Source organism: Nuphar pumila, chromosome 3 (genome assembly GCF_984573655.1).
Source record: "Nuphar pumila chromosome 3, dmNupPumi1.hap1.1, whole genome shotgun sequence".
NCBI classification, from domain to species: domain Eukaryota; kingdom Viridiplantae; phylum Streptophyta; class Magnoliopsida; order Nymphaeales; family Nymphaeaceae; genus Nuphar; species Nuphar pumila.
In genome coordinates, this window is record NC_143251.1 from 117,002,213 (window position 1) to 117,015,956 (window position 13,744).

The 13,744-nt window shown below is 38.9% G+C and overlaps 1 protein-coding gene across 1 annotated transcript; it reads left to right on the forward strand.

Moving 5' to 3' along the window:
• Positions 1–886: 886 nt before the first annotated feature.
• On the forward strand, positions 887–13,256 carry LOC149843416 (auxin response factor 18-like). Its single transcript, XM_090000908.1, has 15 exons — positions 887–1,158; positions 2,669–2,787; positions 2,924–3,019; positions 3,110–3,166; positions 3,256–3,408; positions 3,895–3,979; positions 4,216–4,306; positions 4,441–4,605; positions 4,786–4,899; positions 10,237–10,312; positions 10,412–10,568; positions 10,645–11,306; positions 12,261–12,451; positions 12,652–12,931; positions 13,085–13,256. The coding sequence occupies exons 1-14, from the start codon at positions 1,002–1,004 to the stop codon at positions 12,758–12,760; spliced, it is 2,232 nt and encodes a 743-aa protein (XP_089857034.1). The 5' UTR covers positions 887–1,001; the 3' UTR covers positions 12,761–12,931; positions 13,085–13,256.
• Positions 13,257–13,744: the final 488 nt, after the last annotated feature.

The following is a 13,744-nucleotide window of genomic DNA, read 5'->3' on the forward strand; positions in this document are numbered from 1 at the left end:
ATCACTGCTATGTGGTGAGGAGGGAGGCGCAAACGGTAACGGAATCCGTTACGGTTTCCCTCCGATCGTGGAGTGCATTAAAAGCGTGCCGCCTCCGACAGCGATAAGTTTGAAGTTCAAATCCTGCTGCTTATGAGTTTGAAACGATTATTTATTTTGTAAATAAATCGATACAAACTAAGTTCGATAAACTTTAAATTTTATTATTTTGTAAGTTAAAAAAATGCATTTTTTTGAAAGAACTAGCTTAGCTTTGCTGGTTTTGCTCAGGCTTGTCATGAGCTCAAAGCTGGGTTCGAATTCACACAAGAAACTAGCGAAGTTTGAACACTCGCTGTTTGGTTTGTTCAGTTTGTTTATCAGAGTCGTGGCCCGTGGGACTTGAATGGTATTTATCCCTTTTCTTTTAGCACAACCCATTTGTTGCTTTTTTTATTAAACAAATCATGGGAGCGTATTTTAAGTCATTTTGAAACGTAAATACTGAAAAAGAAAAAGCAAGGAGTTGAATGTAATAAAATAAAAATTAAGGTGGTTTCATGTAAATGTTATGCGCTTTTGTTTTTTTTTGTAAATTACAACCTCGGGTGCAGTATGATTGCACAAAAAATTTATGCATTAAGCAGCCCCATCACCCTCCATCAGATCTTGGGTCCACACCTGACAGGCCCTGTCCTCAAGATGGAGGGTGATCAGGTGCTTAATGCACAAATATTTGTGCAATCATATTGCACGTGATCTTTGCTATTTGCAACGTGTTATTCCGTCAAATTTTCTCCCGACTCCTGCCTGGTACTTCAGAGAGAGAGAGAGAGAGAGAGAGAGAGAGAGAAACTCGGGAGTGGAGATTGGCGATTTTCCGGCGATAGAGATCGGTTTCCGGGGAAGAGTAAGCGAACGGGATCAACATTTAAGCGGGCATTTACTGCGGTGGCGGTAACGCTAGGGGTCGGAAATCGGAGGGACGCGAGAGAGGGAGAGAGTATAAAAAGGAGGGGCATATGCAGACGGAGGAGGTCAGAGGGAGCCGGGAAATGTCCTGCCCCGAGAGCTTTGGCCCTAGTTCGGCGACGCCGGCGCTGGCGAAGTCGCTTGCCGGCGGCAAAAGTCAAGGTCAACAGCCCACGTCGGGCGTTTCTAGACGGAGCGTCTCGAGCGGTAAGCCTTCTGCGTCTCTCTCTGGCCAGTTTTTCGACGAGAGGCCGCCGGAACACGGCCGTCCGGCCGGAGATCATGCGGTTGAAAGCTGAGGTTAGCTCCGGTTTGCCGGCGGTTTGGCCGGACGATAGGCGTGGTTGATGAGCTAAATCCGCTCTTAGTGTATGCGTCGTCTGGTGTTTTTCTATCATGCAGGAGTGGGTCCGGAAGGACGTCGATTTCTTTGTTTTCCTGAAATTTAGCTTGGAAATGATGCTCGTGTCTCGTGATCGAGGAGGAGAATTTGCCAGTAGTTGGATTTGTAGCGATAGGATCACTTAGTTTCACGGTTTTCCGGCCGCAACCCTTCCAAAAATCCGGCATTGATTTTCCAGTGGGAAAATCGCTTCAAGATAGAGCTCTCCTCGTATTCTCTGGCATGCAAGTAAAAAAATGGAGTATTATTTTCGTAGATTGTAGTTATGAAGCTTGAGATTAGTTCATTCATCGTTGAATTGATGTTTTTTGGTATTTTTTGGACATAATTAGAATGGAAACCGACGGTTTCTTCTCTTGTTGGGTGAGGAATGCTCCTAACAGATGGTTTTCTGTGGTTTTTGGAAATTATAACCAGAAATATGGGTGTCTTGTATGTACTCTTTCCTCGAAGCGGTATCTTCGGTTTCTTTTCCGGAAGTCTAGCGTGTTGAACCGAGTTCCACGTTTCTGGATGGAGTTATGGAGGAAGATTCACGTTTTCTTGTTATTCAGAATGTGGTTTTACGTTTTTTTTCTTTTTCCTAAGACGGAACGCTTTTGTATTTAAGTGCTTTTGTTATTTTTAATCTAATAATTTCTTCCTTTTTAGAGTTTGGAGTTTCTGGGCGAGTTCATATTTATTTTAGTCCATCTTCTAGCTAGATGGAGCCCTCTCTCTCATGAAAAATATGGGTAGATTTCTGGGTTAGTTTTTTCGATTAAAAAAACACCTTGATCATGTTTCTTTTGATCGAGATAATCTCTTTACTAGAAATGGAGATTTTCTTTTTCATTTAAATATTTTCATCCTGTCGTCGATCCACTAATAATTACGGGCCCCTTCTTGTTGCTGGTCACTCTGGCTATTATTTCTTCATTTGGTGCACTTCATTTCTTCAAATGTTGGCGCGTCTTCTGTTCGAACGAAAAATCCATTATCGGTTCCCCATTATGTTTCGTAGCTAGACGTGTCCCGTTCATTTCCCTCAAACTTTTGTTATTTTGCGTTTCATATGTTAATTTGGTTTATATGGTCTCTAGCGATGTCTTTAGTGTGCTTTACGAGACTTCTTTTTTTATTTTTATTTTTGGAGGTTAAAAGTTTTCTTAGTTAACTGCCCGTGATTGGCATTATATCTTCAAAACAAGGGCTTCCATTGTGTGTCCTGTTTTTTGCCTGATTCTTCTTGTGCAAATGCTTAGACGTCTTTTTTATTTTTCTTCCTGTTTTCTGAGTGTTTGCTTTGGCTGTTCATTGTTTTTTGATGTTCAGGCAATTCTACCGGTGATTTGCTTTATAAAGAATTGTGGCATGCTTGTGCTGGTCCGCTTGTTACGGTTCCACAGGAGGCAGAGAGGGTCTACTACTTTCCCCAAGGCCACATGGAGCAGGTCTATTGAGCACGTAGCCTTTCAGGATGCCAACATATTTTACGTCTAAATTTGATATCTGAAATCATTTAGAAAGCATACTTATGAATCTAAATTGTCTTATGCTCTTCCTCAGCTATATTTCTCGTTTTTGTAGCTCGAGGCTTCGATGAACCAAGGTCTAGATCAGCAGATTCCACTATTTGATCTCCCTTGGAAGATACTTTGCCGTGTTGTGAATGTTCAGCTTCAGGTGATCTATCTGGAAATTGGTGTCTCCCTCCTTGGTGCATTGTAATTCTCTGTCGTTTTCCTCAGGGCTTATGAATATGTGTTTGTGAAGGCCGAGCCTGAAACAGATGAGGTGTATGCACAAATAACTTTGTTGCCCGAGGCAGAGGTAGTTTTCTTTGCTTTCCATTTAAAAATTTTCTTGTGTCCTCCTTTCACGGGCTGTTTGATGATTTGAACTCTTCCCATTGTTTGCAGCAAGCTGAACTCTCTAGCCCTGATCCTTGCCCCCCTGAGATTCCCAAACCTAATATCCGTTCCTTCTGCAAGATTCTTACGGCTTCTGATACTAGCACTCATGGAGGGTTCTCTGTTCTTAGAAGGCATGCCAACGATTGTCTGCCTCCGCTGGTTTGTTTTTATTAGTTACAAATATTCTCTCTCTTTTTTCCTTTTGTTTTAATTCCTTTTTTGGGCGAGAAGCTTGGATGTGGCTTTTCCTGCACAATGTGTATATTTTCCCTCTTAATTCTGAAAGGGTGTTAATATGATGTATAATAGTTGAGGTTCAATTATTTTTTCATAAAAATTCTATAAAGCCATGTTTTATAGATAAATAACAACCATGTTTTGGCTCATAATTCCGAATAACTTTACCCTGTATTCTGGATGTAGCAAGTACAAAATAATTGTATATCCATTTGCTTAAGAATTATTTCATATGGGGATTTTTTATTAGTTTTGGGACGATTACTTATAATTTATTTATTTTGTATGATGCACATTTTTTTTCCTTTTTCTCTAGTAATAACAAAACAAAAGTGAACACTGTTTCAATAATTTCTATCTGTTTGTTTTCTGGATGATGACATAAGATTACTCCTCCCTTTTGTCTAGGACATGTCTCAACTAACACCTACTCAGGAATTGGTTGCAAAGGATCTGCATGGTTATGAGTGGCGCTTTAAGCATATATTTAGAGGTACTAATTTGTACATCCCTTGCTTATCTATGTTGGTTGGATAAATCTTCAATTAAAGTAAACTACATGGAGTAAGGTTAGTTACCTGGATTGCAAGTGTAAATCTTAATCAGCTTTGTGGGAATGTTGTGTTTGATTCTCTATTGTCGGTACTGTTGTGATAATCTGAAGAAATGGTTAGATATCTGCTCTAAAATGTCATTTTGTGGATGATTTATTTCCAATAATTTCAACAGGCCAACCACGTAGGCATCTTTTGACCACCGGTTGGAGCACCTTTGTCACATCTAAGAGGCTTGTTTCTGGAGATGCGTTTATATTTCTTAGGTATTTAGACTTTTATGCCCCTTTTCTGTTGTTCAAATTCGCATCTCCGCTGTTGGATTATAATTATGATGTGGAAATGTGCAGCTCATGCTAAATGTCGACTAATAAATCTAATATAATCTTTAAACATTCAGGAGTGAAAATGGAGAGCTCCGTGTTGGAATTAGGCGGCTTGTGAAACAATCGAGTTCGATGCCTACCTCTGTAATCTCCAGCCACAGCATGCATCTCGGTGTCCTTGCGACTGCATCCCATGCTGTTGTTTCTCAATCGCTCTTTACAGTTTCTTACAAACAAAGGTAATGTTTCTTGTTTGTGAATGTTGCTTTCGGTTTCACAAATGTAAAATTTTGATTGAATTTTCAGTTAGTGTTTCATTGAGCTGCTTCAAAGTTCAGGCTTAATCTAGTCGTTTTCAAATTTAATCATATTGAATTTCGTCAGGACTTCAGTGTCTTCTTGATTATGCTGCAATGCAGGACTAGTCAATTCATTATAAGTGTGAACAAGTATTTGGAATCAATGAACCGTGGATTTTCAGTGGGGAATAGATTCAAGATGATATTTGAAGGGGAAGAAGCTCCTGAACGAAGGTATGTGGTGTATAGTATTTTTGTGGGGTAATTTTCCCAATAATATGCTATCTTGATTTAAGTTGCACTTTCTCCTTGTTAAAATGTAAAACTGTACATATATGTATATATAATAATATTATATTATTATATATATATATAAATACATTTTTAATTTCTTTCTTTTCTGTATTTTTTTTCCTTTATTTTTATTTTTTGTCTTTATGTCATCTAGTTCAGTTTGAACTAGAATGACTGTTGCTAGTCAAGTCCTGTCCAGACTTGACTAGCAATAGAGCTGTTGGACTGACACATTCCAACAGCTCTAAATAGAGCTGTTGGACTGTGCCCAACAGCTCTATTGAGTCCTCTTTCAGCTGTGTATATAAAGGGGTGCAGCCCCTCTTGTATTTCACTCCAATGCTTCTTAAGCAATTGGTTATACCCTTTTTAAGGGTTATGCTTTAGTGTCATTCTTGACACTTGCTCTTGTTAATCAAAGCTCGTGTTTCGAAGATCCCCATTTCATTTCATGGTATCAGAGCCGCGGAAGTACTAAATCTTGAGGAAAAGCTACCTCGGTTTCCGTGCCCGTTTGCAAAAGTGTTCGCCACTTGAAGAGAAGTGTTTTATCACTTCATTGGAGAAGATTTCACATCTTGTTGTATTGTTTTTTTTTTCTTTCTTTCTCATTTTCCTTCTTGTTTCTCTTCTATCCCTATTCTTTCTCTCCTTGTAATCGATGGATGACAATGATAAAGTCACCATCATGCCTATGAAACTAAGCGATATGAACTATGTAACATGGGCTTCAATCATGAAGCACCATATATGGGGAAAAGGCTTATGGGGGATTGTGGATGGTTCCGATTCGGAACCTAAGCTATCTCTTACTAAAAAGGAGGGAGATAAAGACGTCCCTCTATCGGAAGAAGAGAAAATCAAGGCTATTGCCTCATACGAGAAATGGAAAGAATGGAGAATATCTCATGCGAAGATAATGTCATGGCTTATCAATAGCGTTAACATTAAAAAATGCTCAAGTCTTGCCAAATTTGATCATGCCGATAAGGCATGGGAATACCTTAAGAATATGTATTCCCTTAAAGATATTGCACACGTGTGCAACCTCCAAGAAAAAGTTCGAATGATGACACAAGGAGACAAAACTATTCGTGAATATTACAATGGGTTGTCCGAACTTTGGGAAGAACTTTCCCTTTTAGAACCAAAGTGGCATTGTGCCGAAGACATCGAGCTTCGTCAGAAACAACTCGATGTTGAACATTTTTACCAGTTTATCACTGGATTAAGGCTGGAATTTGAAACCACTAAATCGGCCCTACTTCACTGGGGAAAAATTCCTTCTATTGTTGAAACTATTGAAGAGTTAACAATGGAAGAAAATCGTCTCCGGAAAGGTTCTTTAAAAATTGAAGATGATTCCGTTTTAGTCGTGTCTAGACCAGGGAATCATGTTCGATCATATAGGCCTCCTCACTTTAACCGACAAAATGGTGACTATGATAAGAAGAAAGTTATTTGTCATCACTGTCATGAACCGGGACACTACAGGCCACAATGTCCCAAACTTAAGGAGCTGAGAGAAAAAAAAGCTGCAATTGCTGGATCGGAGCCTAAAGATCAGGATGCACCAGTTTCCCTGGCCCAACTAATGGAGATCCTTCAGCCTCTCATCAAAGGTGCCTCTTCCTCATCTGAAGCTTCAACCGGCGCAGCAGCCTCATCTTTTTCTGATTTAGGTAAAATTTCTTGGCTTCTTGACTCTGGTGCATCTTTTCATATGACCCCAAATAATCAAAGTCTATCCAAATGTGTTAAAAATAAAACAAGTGTGTCAAAGGTCTTTACTGCTGATGGGACTTCTCTTGAAATAGAAGGAATAGGAGATTTTGAAAAAATTTATAAAACAAAAAATTTTTTTATTCCAGAAATTAGACATGTTCCCAAATTAAATTTAAATCTTTTATCTGTATCTCAAATTTCTGATTATGGGTGTAATATTTCTTTTTCTTCTCATGGTTGTTGGGTACAGGATCGTCAGTCAGGCAAGCTGATTGGGGAAGGCCATAGAGAAGGAGGACTCTATTACATGGATTTTTTGGAAATGCCGAAGAAAGTTTTTTGTTATAATATTCAAAAAATAGAGTTGGAACTGTGGCATAAGAGACTTGGTCACCCACATATAGCCAAAATCCAACATTTTCCAAATCTAGGGAAATTTTGTAACTCTGAATCATTTGATTGTAAAGATTGTATTCTCGGCAAAATGAAAAGATTACCATTTCAGAACAGAACCTTTTTCTCTTCAAGACCACTTGAATTAATACACTCGGATGTTTGGGGTCCTGCACCAGTAATTTCTAAAGGAGGATTTGTTTACTATGTTATTTTTGTCGATGATTTCTCCCGACATACGTGGATGTACTTTCTCAAACATAAGTCTGAAGTATTTTCATACTTTCAAACTTTTCATAATATGGTTAAAAACAAATTTCAAAATGATATTACTATTTTTCGCACAGATTCAGGGGGAGAGTTTTTATCCACAGATTTTCAAAATTATCTTAAATTGCATGGCATCACACATCAAAGATCTTGTCCTTATACACCTCAACAAAATGGACTGGCAGAACGAAAACATCGCCATATTATAGAAACCACTAGAACTTTATTAATAGCAAATCAAGTCCCTAAAGACTTTTGGGCAGAAGCTGCCTTAACTGCCACCTATCTCATTAATAGGATGCCATCTTCTTCGTTACAAAATATCACTCCCATTGAAAAACTTATGAACATTTCTCCAGACTACTCTAGATTAAGAATATTTGGGTGCAAATGTTTCATATTTACTGACAAAAATGATAAACTTTCCCCTCGTGCGATTCCCTGTGCCTTTTTAGGATATGCTGAAAACCAGAAAGGTTATAGATGTTTTGACTTCAAAAATAATAAACTATATGTGTCTAGAAATGTTTCCTTTCTTGAAAAGGAGAGCTTCTTTGATTTTAGAAAATTAAAAGACGTCACTGAGTACTCCTTTTTGCTAGATCTAACATCAACATCTGATGAATATGACCTTGATTGTAACTTTGATGATGATCCAAGAATTATTGATCTTAATGTTGAAAATGAAGAAGTTCATAGAGATACTAGTATTCAATATTCCAGGCGACAAGAGTCTAATACTCCATGTGCACTTGAGAAATATTCTAACATTCCAACTAGACTATCATCCCGAATCTCGAGGCCTCCAGAAAAGTTTGTATCATACGAGTCTTTCTCACCCACATATAGGGCAGTTATTGCATTAATTCACTCATATGAAGAACCATCCACATATTTTCAAGCAAAAAATGATATCAAATGGATAGAAGCCATGAAAGTTGAATTAGATGCACTTGAAAAGGCTTCTACATGGAATATTCAAGATCTTCCTCCAGGGAAGAAAACTATAGGATGTCGATGGGTTTATAAAATTAAAACCAAGAGTGATGGTACTCTTGAAAGATATAAAGCCCGTTTAGTAGCCAAAGGTTATGCCCAAAAATATGGGATTGATTATGAAGAAACCTTTGCTCCGGTGGCTCGTATGACTACTGTCCGAACCTTAATTGCCTTAGCTTCTATCAAAAAATGGTTTATTTTTCAAATGGATGTCAAAAATGCTTTTTTAAATGGAAAGCTAGTTGAAGAAGTATATATGGAACCCCCTCCTGGTCTAAGTATTCCTAAGGGTAAAGTCCTTCGCTTAGAAAAAGCTCTTTATGGACTTAAACAAGCACCAAAAGCTTGGTATGATAGGTTTAGTCGTGTTATGATTGATATTGGTTTTCAATTCTGTTTAACTGACACTGCTTTGTTTATTAAGAATTCTGATGCAGGGATCATTGTTCTTCTTCTCTATGTGGATGATATGATCATCACCGGAAGCGATAAACAGGGAGTTGAAACAATCAAAACACTTCTTAAATCTCATTTTGAAATGACTGATTTGGGCTTGTTGAGATATTTTTTAGGCATTGAAGTTGCTTATTCTCCTAGAGGATATTTATTATCTCAGACTAAATTTGCTTTTGATATTGTTTTCAGGTCTGGTATTACTGATGATAAGAAAGTTGACACTCCAGAAGTTGTTAATATTAAAATGAAGATTGATGATGGAGAACTTCTTGCAGACCCTACTCCTTACAGACAGCTTGTCGGGGCACTTTCCTATCTATCCATTACCAGACCAGATATAGCACATGCTGTTCATACAGCAAGTCAATTTCAACATGCTCCTACTTCTGTTCATATGGGAGCAATCATGCGTATTATCAGATACATCAAGTCCTCTCTTTCACGAGGACTTTTCTTATCTTCCTCCTCTTCTCTTGATTTAATTGCATATACTGATGCTGATTGGGGAGGTGATCCCAATAACAGACACTCAACCACTGGCTTTTGTGTCTTTTTAGGGTAATCATTAATCTCGTGGAGGTGTAAAAAGCAGCAGAAGGTATCTCTCTCATCCACCGAAGCTGAATACAGAGCCATGGCAACCACGACCATGGAAGTAGTTTGGCTCCGACGACTGCTTGCTGACATGGGAGTTGAAGCAACAAAGGCTTCACAAATGTGTTGTGACAACAAAAGTGCGATCTACATTGCCAGTAACAGAACATTCCACGAACACACCAAACACATCGAAATGGATTGTCACTACGTCAGAGAGGAATATCTACACGAGATAATTGATCTGCCATATGTCACTTCAGAATATCAGTTAGCAGACCTCTTTACAAAGCCTCTCGCTGCTCCCCGATTTCACTTTCTCTTAGACAAACTTTCGCTCATTGTACCGTAAGTTTGAGGGGGAGTGTTAAAATGTAAAACTGTACATATATGTATATATAATAATATTATATTATTATATATATATATAAATACATTTTTAATTTCTTTCTTTTTTGTATTTTTTTTTCCTTTATTTTTATTTTTTGTCTTTATGTCATCTAGTTCAGTTTGAACTAGAATGACTGTTGCTAGTCAAGTCCTGTCCAGACTTGACTAGCAATAGAGCTGTTGGACTGACACAGTTGTTGGACTGTGCCCAACAGCTCTATTGAGTCCTCTTTCAGCTGTGTATATAAAGGGGTGCAGCCCCTCTTGTATTTCACTCCAATGCTTCTTAAGCAATTGGTTTTTCATATCAATAAAGAATACATTTTTATTTTTATTTTGTTTCCAGTTATACCCTTTTTAAGGGTTATGCTTTAGTGTCATTCTTGACACTTGCTCTTGTTAATCAAAGCTCGTGTTTCGAAGATCCCCATTTCATTTCACTCCTGACAGGTTCACAGGTACTATTGTTGGATTTTCTGAACCTGTGGCTTCTCAATGGGCTGTATCAAAATGGAGGTCACTCAAGGTTCAGTTAGTCTTCATCTCTCCTGCTTATTTCTGCAATTTGTTCATTGTGCCTTCTGTCTTGCTTTCATTTTGCATTTTGTTTGCTTAAATTCTTCAGGTCCAGTGGGATGAACCTTCTGCTATTCCTCGTCCAGACAGAGTCTCTCCATGGGAGATAGAACCAGTTGTTGATTCAACTGCCCCAGCATCTTCAACACCATCACTTGTGCAGAATAATAAGCGACCCCACTCGCCAATGGACCTTTCTCTTCTCGGTAAAGCTTGTTGCCTTTTTCTATTTTGCAAAATGGATTCATGTCGCATTGATTGTGTTACTGTCTCATCATTTAGGTATCTGTAAGAGCCCTGTGGAGTTTGTCTCTTCCTATTGGTATCCGGGGGCGACCCAGAGTCATGAGTTGACCTCATTTAGTGGTACATCAGAGGTGGATGTTAACCTAACTCATATCAGTTGGTCTTCTAAGAGGAATGACTCCACAATCAGAGACGGACAGAATATTTTCATGAACAAACAAGGCAACTCATCGCCCAAAATGCAAGCCCCATTGCACATTTTCCAGCATGAAGAGAACAAAACAGAATCACTGTGGTCTTCAGTCTCTCGGTTCTCTACTAGAGACCGTCCAAATAAACTACAAGCACTGGTGAACTCTCGTTCTCATGTTGAAGCATCCACAGTTTCGTACGCAACAACAAAATTATCATCTGCAGAACATGCGGTTCATAGAAAATCCAAACTTGATAGTAGCAGCAGAGGTTGCAGATTGTTTGGGTTTGAGTTAATCGAGAAATCTGCTACTACAGATGATGTACCACCACTTTCTGCGCTGACTGCTTGTGCTGATGAGGACGTGCTTGGCCAAGCTAAATGTGCTGCATCAGACCTTCAATTTGAGCCCTTAAAGGTAACAGAGAATGCAAAGAAGATGACACAGCAATTGCTAAAAGAAATCAAGAGCAGCCAGAGCTTCACAATCAGAAGCCGAACTAAAGTATGCTTTCGCTAATGCCAAATCTTTCTGAAATTCTGTGTCCCCATCTCTTTCTCAACAATGCCTTGTCATTTGATCAAACAGGATTCATTTATCACTTTTTAGATGGGAACAGTCCAATTGATAATGAACTAATCGTATTATTGCTTTTCTTGCATATTGATTAACCAAATAATACACACACACACACACATACAAAGCCATGTATCGTGATGTAGGATGATTTGTTTAGAGCTATATTCATAGGGATTACAATCCAGAGCATAACAAGGATTAACATGTTTGCATGAATGTTAAACCATCAAGAAGCCATAATAGCTCATTGAAGTTGGCTTAGCCTGTTCTTAGGGTTCCATGCCTTGGACTTTCATAATGATGTCATGCTTCTGGTGCTCTAGAAAAGCAAACCTTGATTGAACCCATATTGGCCCAAGCGAATAGTGTCTGCTTGTTGTGAGACTGCACATGGTTTGATGTGCTACTATATTCAGTGAATGGTCCAACATTTAATGCTGATCAAAACTTATGGTTACCTGTCCAGTTGAATGTTATTAGTGAGAATCTTAATTCATATTCTTAACAAAGAGGGCCTAGGGGCTTAGCCTGTTCTTAGGTTCCATGCCTTGAACTTTCATAATGATGTCATGCTTTTGGTGCTCTAGAAAAAGCAAACCTTAATTGAACCCATATTGGCCCAAGTGATAGTGTCCGCTTGTTGTGGGACTGCACATGGTTTTGATGTACTGTTATATTCAGTGAATGGCCCAACAATTAATGCTGACCAAAACTTATGGTTACCTGGTTGGTTGAATGTTCACTATTCTTAACAAGAGGACCTGGGGCTTCTTGGTGCATCGTGCTATATGCAATTACACTGGTCTTAGTAAACGGTGCTTTAGATGCATGTGTTTCCAAGTGCCAGATAAAAAGGATTTTGGTATGCTGCTTATGTAGGTGCACATGCAAGGAATCGCTGTTGGAAGGGCAGTCGACCTCACCACATTGGATGGGTTCGATGAGCTCATATCAGAGTTAGAGGATAGGTTTGAAATTCAAGGAGAGCTACGACATCCACACAAAAAATGGGAGGTAGTCTTCACAGACGAGGAAGGTGACATGATGCTAGTTGCTGATTATCCATGGCAGTAAGTGTCTACTGACTCTTGTAACCTTTTTATGTTTCATGTTTTTGGTTTGACTGACTGCTATGGTAGTAGCAACCCCAGAATGAATCCAAAGCTGCAGTCACTAAAGGATCCCTTTCTGTTCATGAAAGAATTCTCAGTCGCTATTAAATGAGTTTGCTGTTAGTATTACATTTTCGTTTCTTTTGGCTTTTTCTCAGGGAGTTCTGCAGAACTGTAAAGAAGATCTTCATCTACACATGTGAAGAGATCAAAAGCTTGAAACTTGAACCGGCCAATGTAGCCCCAGAGTTGAGACATGAAGCCTAGGGGTGTCCTGGAATTGGTGGTGTGGACATTTCTGCAGGCTCTTGAGACTCGTTGCTTTTTTTCCTCCGAATCAATGCTAGCGACCACTTCTACAAAACAAGCTCGTAGCGAATGGATGAATGCCGAGTGTTGGGGACGAGTCATTTTTCAGTAGTCTGGCGTTTGTATTTTGTCAGTTTATGGAACAGCATGCAGTGTTTTGATTTCCCTCATTTACTTTTTCCTCTTTTTATTTGAGATTGGGGGGAAATATGCTAATTTGGTAAAGAAGCATGATGTGCAGGTTGACGGCAAAATTAATGTGGCTCTCTTTTTTTTGCCTAGGAGCTAAAGACGTGTGAAAAGCTCGGTAGCGGATTTCCAAGGGCAAGTGAAGGTGTCATATTCGAGTTCCGGAGATATGAGTGTGTTGGGTATAATGGTAATGACTTGGCTGTCGTTTGATGGAAGGCAAAAAGAAAAAGGTTCAATTTCTGTATATAAAGTTTCTGGTTGATTCGCACTCTTTTGAGTTTTGAATGCTTTTTTTTTTCTGAAAGTCAAGCTGGGGTTAGTCCGACCCCTACCAGTTATACAACTATACCATTGGGTTTTGAACCTGCAACGTCCCAACACAAGGTGACGTCCGCTATCTGCTCCTGCCAGACAAGCGGAGCCCCCTTTGAATGCTTGAATGTAGAGATTTGGGATGTAAATGGTTCGTAGGTGCAGGAGGGTGTTTTCATTGTGGGGATAAATATGAGCTTGAGAAGTATTTGGCAATGCTGTGGTAGGGTGATGGTTGAACAAATTTATGCAGGCAAGTGTTCCCTAGCTTATAATTGGTTCATTAAACCTTTTTTTTTAATATAGAAAATTTTCCCCTACGCAATGTTCGTGTCTGGTGGAACCCTAGTTGGAATTAGGCATTTTGCTTAGTAACACTTTCTTTCCTGGAATTAGGCATTTTGCTTAGTAACACTTTCTTTCCTGGAATTAGGGATA

Bases quoted from the DNA above. Each gene is read 5' to 3' on its own strand.
- LOC149843416 (XM_090000908.1), top strand. From the start codon at position 1,002: ATGCAGACGGAGGAGGTCAGAGGGAGCCGGGAAATGTCCTGCCCCGAG. The intron at 3,020-3,109 runs GTGATCTATCTG...GTGTTTGTGAAG, and splicing joins TTGTGAATGTTCAGCTTCAG to GCCGAGCCTGAAACAGATGA. The intron at 4,307-4,440 runs GTATTTAGACTT...TTAAACATTCAG, and splicing joins GATGCGTTTATATTTCTTAG to GAGTGAAAATGGAGAGCTCC.